The sequence below is a fragment of the Myotis davidii genome, unplaced genomic scaffold (genome assembly GCF_000327345.1).
Source record: "Myotis davidii unplaced genomic scaffold, ASM32734v1 scaffold616, whole genome shotgun sequence".
Taxonomy (NCBI): domain Eukaryota; kingdom Metazoa; phylum Chordata; class Mammalia; order Chiroptera; family Vespertilionidae; genus Myotis; species Myotis davidii.
This window is the reverse complement of record NW_006291965.1, coordinates 4,170,933-4,190,009: the sequence shown is the minus strand read 5'-3', so window position 1 is coordinate 4,190,009 and position 19,077 is coordinate 4,170,933. Positions and strand designations below refer to the sequence as shown.

The 19,077-nt window shown below is 41.4% G+C and overlaps 1 protein-coding gene across 1 annotated transcript in view; it reads right to left on the bottom strand.

Annotated features, from left to right (window-relative positions):
- DMRT1 (doublesex and mab-3 related transcription factor 1) overlaps nucleotides 1-19,077 on the bottom strand; it is a 92,280-nt gene that overhangs the window by 34,140 nt on the left and 39,063 nt on the right. Inside the window, exons 5-6 of the mRNA XM_006765310.2 lie at nucleotides 17,311-17,594; nucleotides 2,875-3,022 (exon numbers count right to left, since the gene is read on the bottom strand). Coding sequence (XP_006765373.1) covers nucleotides 2,875-3,022; nucleotides 17,311-17,594 — 432 coding nt within the window. The remainder of the gene's footprint in view (nucleotides 1-2,874; nucleotides 3,023-17,310; nucleotides 17,595-19,077) is intronic.

Here is a 19,077-nt window from a genome sequence, read left to right as displayed (position 1 = left end):
TTCCTTTATGGCTCATCCCAAATCCATCTGCAAATCTTATTGGTTCTTTCTTCAAAATACATCTAGAATTCAACGACTTGTCATCATACTACATTCCCACCCTAACTGAGCCACTGTCATCTTTTGTAAGAATTACTACTGTAGCCTTTTACTAGTAACTGGTCTTCTTGCTTCCACATCAAATCCCTAGAGTCTATTCTTAAATAGTAGCCAGAGTTTAAAACCACAAGGCAGACATGTCACCCCTTTGCTAGAATATTCCAGTGGCCTCCCAGCTCACCTGAAACAAAAGCCAAGTGCCTGCAATGGTTACAAAGTCTGGGCCCGCCTTCTCTCTGATCTACCTCCTGACACTTTTCAGGATAAGAAAAGGAGAATGGCTCTCAGCCTTTTCACAAAGAAAAACAATGAACAGTAGCAACATGGCATTCCCTACAGTCTATTTTCATGTGGCAATCTTTAGCAAAACCAGAGGAAAACATTGAGCTTGGACTTGCTTTTTAGATGGTAAAGAGAGGTGATGGTTGTCTTTAAAGAAACTGAAGAAAAATGGACCTAATGGACAAAAACTTATACTTAAATAAGACTTTAAAGAAAACATGAAACCTCTTGAAAATACTGTTTTTCAAATTACTTAGAAGTTCCCACTTAGAATAACTGATGTACAATTACTAACCGTTAACTTACTAACCCAACCAACCAAAGGACTTCAACTCAAACGTGACAGAACTGATAAATGTAACTGGTTATCAGTCAGCCTTTGTCACTCTCACAAACAAAAACACTGATGTCCCCATCCCCACTCACAGCACGCTGCCACTAACTAGCCTCAGCCCCATTAAGGGCCTAATTTGCCCCCAAAGAGCTCCCCATTTGTGTCAATACTGATAAAACTGAGGAACCGGTGCCCCAAGAGATGGCACCTGGGATGTCCACACACAAGTTTCTCTTTCCTCTTCCCTTCCCACCAGCTCTATAAATATCTCATACGATGTAGAGCCCATGACACCATACATGGAAGTCATAAAGCCACACTTCTTTTAAAAATAGCTGAGTCTTGGATTTTCAATTAATTCATGTTCTCGTTGTCCATCAATCCCAAGACAGAGATTTCACTGCAATTCTTCCTAGCTAATGCCCTCATGTCTGAAGCTTGACCCTCCTGATTAATTATTAGTGAGTTAGAGGGTTACTGGGAGGTTAAACCACACTTTCAGATACACATATCACCAGAAAAGTTTTGAAGAAATTCTAGGTGTTATTCACCCAGTCTTTCCCTGTGAACACTGGAGCAGCCAATCTTTTCTTTCCTGGACTGTAACCTCTTTCCTTCTGAGTCTCTTCCTTTTCTGCCATAAATTCAAATGCCTACTGCTCCTCTCCAAATTCATTCTTCTCTGCTCTAATAAATTCTTCTCATCTTTTTGTCTTATTGCCTTCCTCTGAATTTACACCTTTGTCTCAAGAATGCCAGTGCTTCTAAAAACATTCCATTATTCCTGGAGAAAGAAGGTTAGGCAATTTCCCCCTTAAAGTAGGTATCATTGGTAATTTTCTGAATAAACTTTTTTTAAGGACTCCATCAGACTATTAGGATTCTGACCTTTCAGAATTATGTTTCCTTAAAGAACAAGCTTACTTAAAAATAATACTGAATTCATTTATTCATTCACTTATCACTCAACTAATAAATAACAAATTTTTTAAAAGGCATCATAGCGTATAAAAAGATATGAGATGTGTTCACTATCCTTAAGGAGCTTATAATCCAGATAAACATATATAATCAAAGGAAGAACATATGAGCATATATTATACAGTATAAATATTCATAATAGTTATGTTTGTCCACTCTGAAGTATGACTATTAATAAAAGTCAAAGTACAATCAACAAGATGTACTTCAGTGTTTCTTCAGTTCACACTTATCAGTTCCCTTAACCTATATTATATATTCCACATAATTGGAATCTTTGATTTATAGTACAATAAATAAAGTGTAACTTGCCCAGCCTTTTTAGACTTCATTGTTCTAAATTTGGAAATCAAAGCATGGTTCTGATTCTCATTCTCTAAGTACTTGCTTTACAAAGAAAGCAGTTCTCTATAGAGAATCAAGTTATTGAAATTACCAAGTCATTCACCATTGCCCTGATTTCTACTGCCTCGACTGTGTAAGCTTCTCACTTTTCCAGGTCAAAAGATAATGCTTATATATAAAGAACTTAAAAACAGGTCCTAGGAACACAACAGCCAGAAAAAACCTGTCTGTCTCCACAGTGTAAACTCTGGGGAGAAGGTTAAAACTGAAATTGAGCAATTGTGTATTTCAAAGTGCTCTGGTACATTAAGCAGTCATTTTTCACTCCAAAGCCATTTTATCAGAGTTATTTACATTGCTACTGCATAAACTCTGAGATCGCTTGTATTAAAAAGTGTTTTATTATGTTATTTTATTTCTTTTCCCCAAAATATAAATATACCTTCAATTTTAAAATGGAAAAACTTTGGAAAACAAGTATTCAGTATATGGAAATGCACTTTACCAAAAACATCAGGACTTGGAACCACATTTAAAGTGTCCCTGCATTTCACACTGATCCCTCAGAAAACACATTTTTTAGCTTCTGAGGAGTCTTTTATCTTATTCCTGTCACTCTGGGTACACAAAAAAAGAGAAATGTAATATTAAGAATCTAGGCAAAACAAAATCATTCCATAACAAAACACCTTAAAGGATACTTATATAAGACTTACACAGCGATACACTTCCCAATAGCTCTTAACTGGTGAGCCCTTGGAGAGCCAGAGGCCCTGTGCTGGACACTCATCCGCTCTCCACCCAGGATCCAGTCTGTGTAACCAGACACCTACCGCTCGCTTTGGTTTCCGGGTAGGGAGGGCCATCCTCAAAAGTGAAGATCTGGGACATGCTCTGGCCCAGGTAGGAGGGAGGTGGGTAGTACGAATGCATCCTGTACTGGGAACCCACAGGGTGGCGGTTCTCTGAGGTTTTCATCGGCTTAAGAAAAAAGAAGGAATGTATTAAGACCAAAGTTGCATTTTATAGTCATTTCAAGATTTGCATAATTCTTTAAGTGAAGGCCATACCCTATGAAGTTGGTAGTATCCTCAACTATGAATATACCATCCAGTACACTAACCCTGAAAATACTAGAACTGGGCATTCTGAGGTGCCTTTTCTATCTTGGGGTTCCCGCTAAAGCACCCCTAAAATTTCTTCTCATCCTATGATGCCCAATTAACAAGTAGTAAAGAGAACTGGGCAGGAAAAACAGGAGAGCATGGCATTACTGTGACAATGACTACCTTGTTGACCAGTCATTTCACCTTCTCACATTTCTTCACGTGTAAAACTGGCATCTCATCTTAGTGAACATACAGTGCATATAGAGAATATTTTTAAAAAACACGAAAATAGGGTGAAGGTAAGCTATTGTCATTAGCATGATGCTATGCTGAATATCATCACTCGGTATCCATTCCCACCCCCTTCCATGCTTTTCCCTGCAACAAGGAGCAAAGTGCGATATGTTTCCCAGACTCTCCTGTCACCAGGGTTCTGGAGGTGATTTGGAGTCTGCTAACAAGACATGGAGTGAGATCTGGAAGACAGAAGGGAAGGCAGAGGGAGCACATGCTGTCCCTCCAGCAGCAGTAAACTGCCGTTACGTGGCTTACGCACAGGCGCACCATTTCTCTCCACTAATACTTCTGGCAATCAGACCTTGCCTTTGGGACCATGGGGCAGCTTTTCTGTAAGGAGCAGTTCACACAGTTTCTTGGCCTCTCATTCAAAGCTAAGGAAACGGGACCTGCAGGCTTAGAAGGGCACCTCACTTCTGCTTTCCTGGCCACTCTGCGAACACCTAGAATTATTCTGTTTCCTGCACACACCCCGGTACAGACACTAAACATTAAATGCATGACCCTATCTTCACAGCAAGAACATCTAGACTTCAATTATTTATACAGTTTCAAAAACACTAAATTCAGATGGTATTAATTTTTTTTTTTTTAAAAAAAGTCAATCTAAGGAATGCTCTGGATAAACCAAATTTGTTCAACAATTAAGGAATAATTTTGAAATCATGTTTTTCAATCCAATCTCTAGAAGCCACTTATTTGATTTAGAAATAATAGTACTAACTTGGCAAAGCCTGGCAGGATAAAATTAGGTCCTAGGCTTTCTCAAGATCTTCTATGAACATCCAAATTTTGGACAATTCCTCAAGTACTATAGGCCAAAGTAAACTTTGAATATTATGGCAGTGCTTGGTGGAAAGGCCTACATCCTTGATTTCTGTGTGCTAATTTCAGAAGCTCAAAGAGTTCGTTTTTGCCCCTCCCCACTGTTCCCCCAGCACAAATGTATGCTTGATGTGTAGATTATTTCTTGCAAAAGCAAAGAAGACTCTATGCCACTTAATTATTCCCTTTCAAGTGAAGTTTATCTGGCCAAGTTCCTTGTATCCTTTCTAGTTTTTTCTGAAGCACATTAAATGGTATCTCTTCCAGCTCAATCATCCAATTTTCATTGTCTATCATTATATAAATTTTTTACTAAATAAGAGGGAATGCAGCAATGCTTGGAAATAGCCAAAGGGGAGACCGGCTGCCTTTAGTGAGTGGGCCCAAGTCAGGAGAGCCACCAGGAACTGTGAAATCACTGAAGAGGGACTGACTCTCAGCAGTGCTTACTGCACTGGCCCAGCTATCCGTTGGACCGGCACTTCCTGGTGCTCTCTGCATGTGTATGAGAGCAGCCTGGGATCCTGTTAAAAAGTAGGCTCTGGTTCAGTAAGTCTGGGTAGAGCCTCAGAGTCTGACTCACTCCCAGGAGAGGCTGATTCTGCTGGCTCAAAACCGCGCTCTGGCCCTGGCTGGTGTGGCTCAGTTGGTTGTGCATCGTTCTGTGCACCAAAAGATTGCCAGTTCCATTCCTGGTCAGGACACATGCCTGCGTTTCAGGCTTGATCCCCTGCAGGAGGTTTGTAGAAGGCAGCAATCAATGTTTCTCATATTGATGGTTCTTTCTCTCCCTCGCCCTTCTCTCTCTAATTCAATAAAAATATTTTAAAAAGTAAAAAAAATAAAACCTCACTCTGGTGACAAGGGACTAGAATAAACGATTCTTTCTCTCACACTGAACACCGTTAGGGGGCCTATGACCAAAGGAGAACTTCCTAAAAAATTCTTCTGACCAACTGTTTACAACTTTCCACCTAAACTAAGAAAAGGCAGAAATGATGCTACTTTAAATTTTCCATTCGTTTTCTTTTTATACATGAGATTCCCCAGAACTAAGATATTTTTTTCAGGGTTCACAACCACCTAGAATGGCTACAGCCGTAATAACAAGCTCAAACACAGTTTGCGGGAGAGAAACGTTTCTACCTCTATAGCCTGCCCTCAAGTCAGCACAGTCTACGTGATGAACATTTATTAGAACAAGTGCCAACTATTAAGTAAGAAGTGTCCTGACATAAATAATGGTGCCCCCGCATCTGGATGCCGAGTTGGTGACATCTTCCTCCGCTGGGGCAAAATCTGCCAAGTCAGCTCTTCAAGGAAAATGTTTTTAAATTTTCCCCGGGTGCAAGAAAATTGACAGGATTTGAGCCTACAGGCTCAGCAAAATCCTGGATTTTTCCCTTTTACTATGAATTTTGTATAAAACCTCTTTTCAAAATATTTGGAAAATGTTCACTGTGAGTTGAGAACAGGGGTCAGCGAACTTTTTTTGGTAAATGGCCAAACAGTAAATAGTTTAGGTTTTGTAAGTCACAGGGTCTCTAGACAATCAGTAAATGAAGGGGTGTGGCTGTGTTACAATAAAACTTGACTTACTGAAATGTTCCCTGGTTCTCAGCCTTCACTCCCACTAGATTAAGGGAAGAGAGAGCCTGGTCTGAGGCCTGATTTCACTGATCTGGGATTTGGCCTGGGCCCTGCGTTATTTCAAAGCTCCTCAGATAATTCTAATTGAAACCAAGACTGAGAACCAGTTGAGTTATCCATAACTAGACTTACCTACATATTTCCCACACCCCAATAAGTATGAAACCCCAGCATCCCCAGTATCAACTAAAAACGCAAAAGGTTAACTCTACAAACAGACTGGACAACTGCTGCCAAGACCAATGTGTGTATTATTTGAAAAGAGATTCAGATAAACTGAAGGGTTTTTATTTTCTTTCCCTTTTAATGAAAGCTTATTGGAAAATAAAAACAATATCAAATCCATGTGTGTTTATTTTCCCCCTTAATTCCATTTCTGTTTTTAGAAAGCATCAGATAACAAGAATCATTTGGAAACAGGAACTGAGTTATTTGAACTCAAACATTCAACTTTCCCAATGAATCCCCAAGATCATTGAGCTATAAAAACTTCTATCAAAAAAAGGGAAAAGATACAAAGGGTCAGACTCCATCTGCGGTTATCAAAACGTGAACTTACAGAGACCATCAATCACTTCAGCTGCTTACAACTGGAAGAATAATCTACAAATAACCATCCGTGTGACAACTTGGACAGAAGAAAGAAGTATGGTTCCATGTATTTCTAAGTGCATGTGTAAACCTCTGAAACATGGAGTTGAAACTGAATTGTGATTCAGCCAGAAAGCCAGAAAAAGGTGTGGCCAAGTGTGACTTAAAACTCTAAGTCACTTCTTGTCTTAAAAAACAGTGACAGCCCGGCTACTTTCAAATTAGACAAAACGGGTAAATCAGGAAACCTTTGACATCTGTTGTTTCACTTTAAGCGAGAAGTACTCAACGAAGGGCAGGCAGTTTGTCCCCCAGAGACATTTAGCAAAGTCAGCAGACACCACTGATTATCACAACTGGCTGGGGGTGAGGAGGTGCTGCTGGCAGGTTGTGAGTAGATACTAAAGATGCTGCCAACCATCCTACGATGCACAGGACCGTCCCCACAACAAATAGTTACCCAGCCCCACATCTCAGTAAGTGCCAAGATTGAAAAACTTGCTGTAAACTAACCTCACACAAATATCTCCTTGTGCTCATCCCTTCATCTCCACTAAGAAGCAAAGTTCTACTGAGGGCTAGAGGTGCTCATAAATTAAAGGAATTGTTCATTTCTGCAAAAGGATATAATTTTTTCCATTATGTAATGCTGCCTTGTTCTTCTCTGGATTTTTTTATTCCTTTAAATTAAACAAAGTAAACCTAAAACCCCAGGATCCCAGTGATTTATGACTACTATTATTATTAACATGTGGTAACTGGCAAACAAGAGGCATGCTTTACATTCTGATTACCCATCCCAAGTCTCTGAACCAGAATATGACCTATGACGGGGAGCTGGGCTGGTGGGAACATGCGCAGTGTTAGTATGAACCCTGAAGGAAAACCTGGGAGCTTTAGATTTTATTTTATTAAACTGTTGAGAACATGCAGCATAAGAAATCTGAACCACTGGTTTCCTTTCATATACTTTACTCACCCTTTTTTTTATAGTAACAATAAAACCCCAACAAAACATAAAAATGTTAGACCTCACTTCCTTTTAAAAAAAATTCCTAAGTACTACTCATTGGTTATCTGTTAACACTTCAGATAGGAAGAGTCTGGTCTTACACAAAACTGAGCACTCGTCCAGGTAACGGCTGAAAGAGATCATGAAAACCAACTTGCCGTCTGGTTGTTTCATAAAGCGCGGCTCAGCACACAGAATGAGACTTGGTGGAGAAGAGTGAATATATGGATAAAGCTCCTAATCCCAAACTCTGATATTTAAACAAATAGTGTAAAGACTCCCTTGGCACTGGCATGTGGCTTACAGTCTTTTAAATTGCAAAAGCCTCATCTGGGGTGAACCTTTGGTTTTATGAACAAAAACCTTTTTATATTAAAAAAAAAAAGAGGACTTGTCACATGCTGTGGAATCCTACATCTCCTGCTAAGAATAAAGGCTGGGGCTCACTTTTGTCCTCATTAAAGGAATTCTTTAGTTTTAATGTTTTAATAGAAGCTTCTTTTCAGACCCTCTTAAAGGGACGCCTGTTCCCCCCGCTTGCCTAACCACCCTCTGAGAGCTGTCCTCGTCCACACACCTAACCTATGCAAGTTCTTTACCTGAAAAGCAAGTGCCTATTCACCTCCTGAACTATGAACCTCATCCCTTCTCCGGGGTTCCACATTATCACACTGTTGGAAAGAACTAATTTTATATACAGGATAAAATGATTGTTGTGCACATTTCAGAGATTACTGAAAGAGTAACAGGGCAAGTGCTGGGTTAAGTGACACAGCAGATTCCCTACAGCCATAGTCTGTCCCTCCCTTCTTCCTGTCCCTCTGGTCCTCTGGGTGCTAGTTTTTTCTCTCCTAATTTCATCCACTTCCTCTACTGACCTCATCTTACTTACTCTTAGGTGTTCATATTATGAAATGCCCTCTACTTCCCTCCCTAGAGTGAGGAGGAAAAAAAGGAGACAGGGAGACTGGTCTTGTGAGGATTCTGGCCCCTGGAAGGGATTCTTGCAAAGCCTGGGCGGATGCCTTCAATGAGCGAAAGAAGAAGGTGCTGGGTTTGAGGGTCAGCACTTAGAGGCTGGAGAACTGAGAGCTGTTTGCCCAGAAATGGAAGGGCTCTTCCTCCCCAGAAAGGAGGCTGGAGGGGAGAAAGGAGAGAGCTGACGGGAGAAATAGAATGCTCATGCAATGCGGCAGAGAGGACAATCATTTGAGAAATTAAACATCTAAGATGCTCTCAGTTGTAAACCCCGTGCTTCCCAAAGCTTCAGAACACCTGTGACACTGTGCCAAAATAAACAACACTTGTATGTGTAGGCTTTTCGAAAAGAATGGAAGGAAAGGAGCTCAGCTCCAGGCTTGTGTTAATATCAGAGTAGATTCTAAAAACATCAAAACAAAACAAAGCAAAACAAACCCCGTAGGATACACCACGAAAAAATAAGGAAGGCATTTATAAATACAGAACCAGCACTGACCGTTAAAACACAAAGCAAGCCTCCTCCCCAATTCCCAGAAACCTTGGCCCGAGCATGGAATAGGGACTCAGACCACCTTGTACAAACTCTAAGGAATGGAACCCCCATATGCTGTTAGGATTACCCTTGCATGTATTAGTGGTCCATTCTGCTTGTTCTATTTCCACATTTAAAAAAACCCAAATTAGCTTTTTAACTTGTATCACTCAGTTGGTGGTTTTCACCATCTGGGTTAGTTGTACTGACAGAATAAAGTTTACTCCTGCAGATGGTGTTGTCCAAAATGCAGCATTGTGGGCCCTGAAATAATTCACTGGGTTGTAATCAGAATTAAAAAACAAACAGTATAGCAAGAAAATGAAAACAAAATAGAACAGAAATATAAAACTCCATCATAATATATGGAAGAGCTGTTTTATGAAACTTCATTTTGTCCTTACATGTATGCATAAGTATATACTGGATCACAATAGAAAACACTTTTTACTGTGGGTTTCAGTCTAAAATGTTTGAAAGACACTGAGATATATGTCAGGTCAATGGAAGCAAGGACCTTTAAAAATAGGTATATAGTAGAAAAAAAAGCCAAATATTAAAGATGGTTTAAAAAAAAGATGGTTTTTCTGGAACCTAGAAGGTTTTGATGCGCTCACAAAAGAAACGAGGGCGGTCCATTTAGAGACAGTCTCTAGCCCAGCACCTTCCTCATATCACAAATCTATGCAAGATTTGCCAGCTCCTGGGTCAGAAACTTGTATTTGTCTCATTCACAAATCTAAGGCACAAACCTAACTAAAGTCATATACAGAGCCAGGCAGAAATGCAAATATTGTATTTTTACAATGAGCTGGTGGGCAAGGAAATGGCAAAGATTGTATTTTTAATATTTGGTTAATAATTATCAGGACATAGGACTCTCCAGTCTCTGTAATATGTCAAATTTCTGAAAGCATTATAGAACATCTCTTAAGATAGGCGGAGGGGGCTTGTAACAGTGACATTCTTAACATAACTTCACTGAGAAAATACTGGTTTATTGGCTATGGGACTAATGGAATTTTAGAGGAAGAAAATGAGCATTTATTGAGAGATATTCTAGAGACTTGTCATTTCATGGAGTCATCATAATATAATCATCATTAACATGGAAATAAACTGCTCAGAGACAAAATAACATGGTTCTGCAGAGAGAAGGCAGAATTCAAAGCAATTGGACCCCAGAAGCTTCTCTCTACTAAACCAAGCCACTTGTCCAATTTTTAATTAAGATATCCGCTTGGTATAAAGACCTAATCACTGCCTTTGGCTTTTAACAATTCCTCATATTTTAAAACAAGATTTTTTTTGGCGGGGGGTGGGAGGGTTGTCTGATAATGAGAAGAAAAGATGCCTATAATCACATATTCAGGAACTTTGATTTTAGAACTGGCAGTAACAGAGGCATGCATATCTGTTCCCATTTTGATGGACAAACTTAATTAACCTTTGCTACTCTGTTCCAACCTACTGTTTTAGACAAAACTAGTGACCCACAAACAATATGTTACCACCAGAATCTCAATGGCTGCGACACCAAGAGATATAGCTCCATCAGCAGTATCGGGAAATAAGCCACTTGGATTAGCTGCTCTAAGAAATATGGATTATATTCACGTCACACATGATCTGTCAGAAACATTAGGATACTTTTAGCATAAATCAGCAAGGTGAAGGGTATCTTATGAGTGCTGAACATGATGGACTGCCTGGAGGGCAAGGTGAGATCGTCTGGGGCCACCCTCTAAGTGTGAGCACACATACACACTCACAGTATTTTACCTGAACTGTCATTAAAAATCCAAATGCAAGCTGGTGATCACTGATGGGCATCCCAACTTGCAGCGGGCTAGTGGCATGGGAAGGCCCTTTCCACTCCAAAACCATGATGGCGAGAATCCATTTTAAGTAACCAAAATGACACAAGAAAGACAAAAAAATCTGTTTCCTAAATTACACAGAAGTGTGTGTGTGTGTGTGTGTGTGTGTGTGTGTGTGTAGGCACAGAACCATGCTTAAGAGCCTTATGCTTAGTAATTTAAATTTGATTTATACTAGCAAGACATAGGACTCCATTCCCTCTACGATGTCAAGACTCTGAAACATTATATGGCACGTGTCATCTTATATAATGTTATAAACTATATCCTAAGATGTAAGAAAATACCTCTCAAGGCTTCATACAAGGATAACAAGAAATGTTTTTAGAAGACAGAGATATAATGGGAATGAATGTGCCTCTACAGTTAGGCAAACCCGGTTCCGACTCCAGCTCCCCCACTTCCAGCTGTGTACATAGTTACTTCATCTCCCTCAGCGTCAGTTTCCGCAGCCACAAAAGGGGTAAGGATCTCTGGCAGGGATGTGGTTCATGGTTCAGTACAGTTATATATGAAGTGACCAGCATCATAAGGCTGTTCAACAACGTCCTGGTACACCTTCCCCTCTCGCCCCCGTCAGGGACCTCCCACTGTGGGAGCCTCGTGGAGGAGGGTATTGGTCACCCTCGAGGACCACTCTTTTGGGTTTGCTACCAAATCACTCTGAACCCTTTCATAGGTATGACAGGGCTCTAGTACCAAAGACAGAGACAGAAACACCTGCCCATTGTGTATTTGAAACATTTTAAGGACCTAAACATTTTATTTAGTATTTGAAAGAAAAACTCAATCTCTGAAAATGTTCTACTTTTCAATAATTTTAAAAAGTTGAAAAACCAGCTCAAGGTCCTACTCTGCCACTCTCAAACACAGAGATGGGAAGGGAGGACAACCCTTAGCGTTCTTGGTTTTCTATGTGTACCCGAGACATGGAATTCATACGTGTGCCTCCCTTCTCCCACTACCGGCTGGTAAGAACTGGGAACTGCCACAAAGAATGTATGTGAGAGGTAATGTGATAAAAATGGTCTGAGGAATAAAATGAGGACATCATCCTTTTCCCTGTTTCTCAATCTTCTTCGGAACCCCCCTCTCGGGAGGTTATGCATCTCCAGGGCAAAGCTCACAGGGTTGGGGGATACCAAGGAGGGACCCTGACAGCAACATGTCCTGAGTGCAGGCAAGGGGGGGTGCTCTCTGTAAAGAATGTTTTTGGATAGTAAAGCTCACTAAAGTCAACCTGCTTTTAATGATCACTACACAGTGACAACTGTAAGCCACACCAGTGATAAACTACTCCATCCTCACCCCACCCATTGGACACTACTGCACAGGGCCCAGCTTCCCACAGGCATCATAGCCTTCTCCACAAGCCTGCAGACTCCGATCACACAGTGATACAGAACTCCAGTGTCTTTACATTCTTTCCCATCCACCCCACTATGGGTACTTGAGGGTCGGGACAGTCTAGCTCAGAGACAGGCCAGGAGCTGGCGCTTGATAAGTGATCAATGAATCTATGCAGGAGATTTTTTTATACATGCTCTGTAATATGGTGGAAAATTTTTGTAACTCTGTTCTTTTTGTTTTTCTATGGTATTCCTAACATAGTAAAAAAAATAGAGCAAATGAACTTTTATTAAGCATCGCCTTGATTCTGGCCTTTATTCAACTAATGAAGGACACTGAAAAGGTCACAGAAATAGGGACTCTCAAGAAATTTGATAATCACTCATCCACATACTGAAACATCCTGATAAGCAACTGATTTTATATCATATTCACATTTATAACAAGGGAAAAAAGTAAAATGGAAAACATAACTAGATAAGATTTTGGCACCAGCCCAAGCAAATTGAATCTGAAAGTTTTCAAAACCATGATATCTAACGTTCAAGAAGATTACAGAATCCCCAAATGATTGCATAATTTACCAACCTGATGCTGTTGTGTCAGGTCAGGTTGTGTAACAAAATATAAATCTCACAACAAACTGATAATGTATTTCTTTTTGCCTCCAACTGGATTGTGGAGCAGTCCCTGGAGAACATCAGCCCTTTCGAAGGTTTTCAACTCAGTCCAGATCAAACTGAACTCCTCTAAGAATGGGAATTAACCTGTACAGCCCAGGTTTTACTGGAGTGCCCCCAAGTCCCTAAGAATCTGGGTTTGCTGGAAGCAAAATCCAGCAGGTTATAATCATGCAAGATCAGTTCTACTCTCTTATAATCCACAGGTTTTTAACCAAATACTCTGCAAAAATGACCCTGCTGTGGCCCAGCAGGCGTGGCTCAGTGGTTGAGTGCCAACCTAAGAACCAGGAGATCACAATTTGATTTCCAATCAGGACACATGCCAGGGTTGCAGGCTTGAACCCCAGTAGGGGGTGTGCAAGAGGCAGCCAACAATGATTCTCTGAATTGATGTTTCTATCTCTCTCCCTCTCCCTTCCTATCTGAAATCAATATAATATATATATTATTAATATATATATTATTTTTTAATGACCCTACTGTGCACTGCTGTAAAGAACATTCCTCACCCACCTCTCACCATCTGAGTTCAGTTTCTAAAATGCCCACAAGCTCCCTCAGCTTTGGTTCCAGAGCAAGAGCCACCGTGAACATCATCATCACAGCACCATTCTTACACACTGCCCTCAAGACAGGATCGAAAGCATGAAGTGATTAAACTTCCTGTGAAACAAAACAGCAATTCCTTCAGGAAACTATAATAAAAATCAGAGGATGGCTGTCATGATCATGTAGAACAAGACTAAATAGCCATTCCTTTGTGAACATATGTGTACACTAGAGGCCTGGTGTATGATTTCATGCAGCAGTGGGGTTCTTTGGCCTGCGGGATCGGGCTGAAACCAGCTCTCCAACATCACCCGAGAGGTCCCAGATTGCGAGAAGGCACAGGCCAGGCGGAGGGACCCCACCAGTGCATGATTGGGCCGGGGAGGGACGCAGGAGGTTGGCCATTCGGGGAGGGACCGCGGGAGGGCTCCAGGGCATGTCTGGCCCATCTCGCTCAGTCCTGATCAGCCAGACCCCACCCGCAACCTAACCTACCAGTCGGAGCGTCTGCCCCCTGGTGGTCAGTGCACGTCATAGCGACTGGTCAAGCAGTTGACTGTCTGCCCCCTGGTGATCAGTGCATGTCATAGCAAGAGCCCGGCTGGTGTAGTTCAGCGGCTGAGCGAGCATCGACCCATGAACCAAGAGGTCACTGGTTTTCAATTCCCAGTTAGGGCACATGCCTAAGTTCCCAGCTTGATCCCCAGTAGGGGGCATGTAGGAGGCAGCCCATTGATATTTCTCTCTCATAAATGTTTTTAGCTTTCTATCCCTCTCCCTTCCTCTCTCTCTAAAAATCAATAAAAACGTAAAAAAATTGAAGTGGATTTTGCATGCTACCTTCTTCCTGACATAACATTTTTAAAAATTTGGGAATATTTTAAACTAATTACTGTTAACTATAAATGTCTCCCTGGGAATGGGAGTCCAGTTTAAACTTCGGATTCATATCCTGCTCCCCCCGCCCTCCCTCACTGCTGGATCCTCCTGTGAAGCTCCCAGGACACAGAAGTGAAGGGGTTATGACCATTTCCACAAGCACATGCTCAAGAACTCACTTCTTCTCAACCTTCTTTTAGCTAACAGGATGTTCTGATGCTGAGCCAAGCTAAGAAAAGAGGAGGCAGTGTGAAAACAAGGGCCCATCAAGCTGCTGGTTATAGAATCAAGAACACCAGGTGCTGGAAGGCCATCCCAGGAATGCTCACAAGGGGGTGCCTTCCTCTGTGTTCCAAGCTACAGGTGCCAGAACAGAATTTCCTTCCTGCCTCTATCTCAGTTTCAAACCCAGGCTACTTTAAACTGCCCCCACCTTCTCTTCTTGTTTCCCAGGTAGTAATAGCAGCCTTCTCCCAAGACCAGCTTTTCATTTTTGTCTGCTTGGTTCAGCGGTAGATTCCCTAGCACACAGTAGGACCTCCATGCATGTTTATTTAATGAGTGAATGCATTCCAGTGAGGTGCCTGATCATAAAGGGACAAGCATATCATGAGACATTTCAGACGGGGCCCAAAATAACCACAAAAGGAAGGACATCACCTGTGTGGCCATTTGACCACACCCTGACTGTGGTCTGAATGTGGCACAAGCTTCCGGAGAGCAATCAAGAAGGTGCCTGCCACAGGGGTGGGAAGGATGTTCAGGTACGGCTCTGAGTCCTCCCATATTTATTTCTACTCACTTGATATGCACCTCTCCCTTGTCAACCTGGTACCACATGTTTATTTAAGAGATAATGTTGCCGTGGAGGAGTGCATACGGCAATAAACAGCTTTTGCAGGCAATTAAATGTAGAAGTGAAATTGAGCCGCCGGTCGGGGGAAACCAGCTATTCATCGTGAGTTTGTACCAGTGTCACAAATGTTATTCCTGTTTCCCAACAGGACAGGAACCTATGATTGGGCCACAAATCTCCACAGGCTGGAGACAGACCTAACGCGATTAAAGCGGCTTTCCGTGTGCAGGCACAAACAAGAGAGAGGCTTGGGATTCTGACCCAGCAGACTGTTCTAGCAAGGGCGCAAGGACTTGTCCTCAGGGGAATCTTGCCTCGCACAGTGGCTGAGACCGTCTTCCAAGGCCAGGCAACACTGCCATTGCAGGAGAGCCCCATCTTCTAGCTATCCCTAAGACAGCACCTTTGTCAGGCATCACCAAGGCAGTCCAAGACCTCTGCCATGCCCTTCCCAGGTCTTCCAGGTGGAGTAAGAATAAACATTAGCGTGTCAGGCATCATATGCCTGAAAGACTTTGCCAAAGTAGAGGGTAAATTAATTTAGGAGATTTCTGACTCTTCTGTAAAGCTGACCACGAGCTGTCTTTCTTTAAGAAAACACCTAAGATTTTTCTTTCTCATCCTTTTTCTCTTAAGCCAGCAGGTTGAGACCCTCCATACTTTATCCTTAAAGCCTGGAAGCAGCCAGAAAACCGGGAAACTCTTCTGGGGAATCTGCAGGATAAACTGTTTTGTTTTTATAACTACAAGAGAAGTCTTTCTCCATTCAGAGTGGAGAGTCTTTAGTAGAAATCAACCTAGAACCTGCCTCAAATCATAAAATCCAAATGGCACTTTGAAAGGTCCGTAGGGGCCCAGCTTAAAGATCCATAAATCACTGCTTTTCCTTTGATACTCATACTACCCCTCAATTTTAACACCAATGTTCTAAGTTCTCTTTCTAAAAAGTATGATTCTAAAAATAAAATGTATGAAAATGGGTAGCCCAGGGTATTAACGCTGACATATTAATATGCTGAAAAAGTCAGATCCCTAGGAATAGTGAGAGAAACCAAAAAGTGGGGTGGCTTGAATATTAACAATTTCCCAACACCTAAAAAAAGAGAAATAGAATAGAGTATAGCTCAAAAAAATTCAAGTCACATTTTTAAAAAGTTGACATAAGAAGGTCAAAGATTTGCCCTGAACACCTAAATGTGTAAGTTGCATTGTCTGGGAATCCATGCCCAGCTGAGAAAGTTTACATACAGTAAATGCATCCAAAACGAGAACATTTATCACAGAATGATAACAGCTTACGGCTAGAGCGGGCTTGGAGGTGTTGAGTCCAAGGGCTCATGTTTATACACATTCCCACCATGTGGTAATCCCACCTGAAAATGCTTTCAGTGCCTTGAAACTGTTTCTAATATAGTGGCACGATGGAATGGTCAAAACTGAGGGAAAAGAACAGCTCTGATAAACGCTCCTTCCCTGATCATGAAAACGCTGTTTTCCCCCAAATATTAAAAAGCTCTTAATTGCACACTATTTTTAAATTGCACACTGTTTTAAATATTTCAGAGTATGAAAGACTGGCCTCTATTCCCAGCTAAAAACACACCCACACAGGCCCAGCACAGCAGTGACCTAATTCCTCTTCTTACCTTTCTTCCATTCGAACATACATACAGATTTGGACACGTCTCACTCCCAGGGTAACATTCATCAGGAAGAGTACTGCCATCCGGAAGACGCACCCAACATTTCCTATGCTGCTCAAAGAAAACGGGGGCAAGGCAGGGGAAGGTGGGGCATAATATAGTAAGCTACTTTTGAATCTGACTATGGCCAACTGGGTATTTATGCAAAATGACATTAGAAAATGAGAAAATGAAAAGACACACAAATATATGCATATTTCTTTACAGTTCCTTGCAGACAATGTCTGGGGTTAAATAATCTGATGTGCAGAGAGAAAAATTCTTTACATCTTTCGTATAATGTGCTTATACATACGAGAAGTGTTCGGCATGTGTGTGTCTGTGTGTGTGTGGTTTTCACGTAGCCAGTTCACTCTCTGGGTAACATCTTACCTGCCACTGGTTTCCTGCCTGACCAGGCATATAAGGTGCTGGGAGGCTGCGAAGGCTGTTCTTCACCGGGGATCCCCCAAGAGGGTTTCCCATGTCCCCGGAAGGAGATTCAGCAGTCAAGGCCATGGGGTACTGCGGATAGTTGTACAGGTTGTTGTAGTACGGAAACAGAGACGGCTGATAAAAGCTGCTGTAGTAGGCGGAGTCTGAAACCAGGTCAGGTGCGTTCTCCACGTGCCCTCTGCTGGTGACAGCAGGAAAATCCTGCATGACCATCCGCCCGTATAGAAAAAGAAAAAAGAAAAAAGCAACATGGTATTAATCTGGAAGTTCCCAAAACTTGACCTCTAAACCTTGGCAATGCATAGCCATCCTCCTCAGATCTCAGAGCTGCAGAAAAAGGCACCTGAACAGGCAGCCAAAATAAAGGAGGGTTCCCAGGGTTGACATAATTCTGGTGGCGCGGATGACAGATTCTTGCAGATTCCTTTTACTAAGAATACAAAACACATTTTAAGGGTCGTTTTAATTAGATAAAGCCTGAACGGTAACTTTTTATCCTAATGTCCAAAAATTAGAGATAAAATCTAGTTAATTCGGCTGTCTACAACATTATTACAAAAGTAATTATACCTCATTTTAAACAAGGTGATTAAAAAAATCCCAGTGCCCTAACTATGGTGGCCACATAGATATGTCAGAAAGTCAAAGCAAAAAGTTAAAAGTTTAAGCAAACATTGTTTCCTTCACTTCCTTCCACAGCTGATATCCTATCCTTCAGAAGTCTGGACAATGATTTAGACCAGGAACTTCTTCTGTAAAAGGTCAGTTAGTAACTATTTCAAGCTTTGTGGGCATTCAGTTGCAGAACAGACAGGTTGTTGCAATAAAACTTTATTCACAAACAGATAGTGGGCCCATGGGCTATAGAGTTTGCCAGTCGTGGGTCTACACTTTATACTGTCAATTCCAATAAATAACTAAAGGGGCTCCTATGTTCAAAGAGTTGGTCCAGATGCCTGAAAAGGCTGCAAGGTGTCAGGATGCTCCTACCCAACAGGAGTCTGCCGTCTAGGAGGAAATATATGACGGGATTACAAATAACAACAAGGATTCTCAAACAGAAACACCCACAAACTTTCACAAAAATTCAAAGGCTGTAACAATGACTTGCAGCCTAGAAAGGAATTACAGAGACCTCCTCAGGAGAAAACTGCATTTGAAGGGTATTTTGCTAAGTTACATAAGTCCAACAGAGAAAGACAAACATTTATATGTGTAATTGGATGAACAAAACAAGCAATCAAAATAGAAACAGACTCATAGATACAGAGAACAGACTGACAGCTATCAGAGGGGAGGATTAGGGCTGGGTGAAAAATGTGAAGGGATTAATCAGCACAAATTGGTAGCTATAGAAAAGCCACAGAGATGTAAATTATAGCATAGGGAATGCCGTCAATAATCGAGATAAATATGTATGGGGCCGGGTGGGTGCTTGAAGCAGCGGAAAGACCCCTCTGTAAAGGACATGATTTTCTAACTACTTTGCTATACATCAGAAGCTAATAAAGAATAATACTGAATGTAAACTGTAACTAAAAGAAATAAAATTTTAAATTTTTAAATGGGGAAAAAAAGAAAAACTGCATCTGAGTTGCACTTTAAAAGAGAAGCAGAAAACAGGCTTAAAAAATGAGAAAAATTAGAAAAGGGCTGTAGGGACAAAGAAAAGGAAGCAGGAAAGTGGAAGGCAAATCTGGGGTT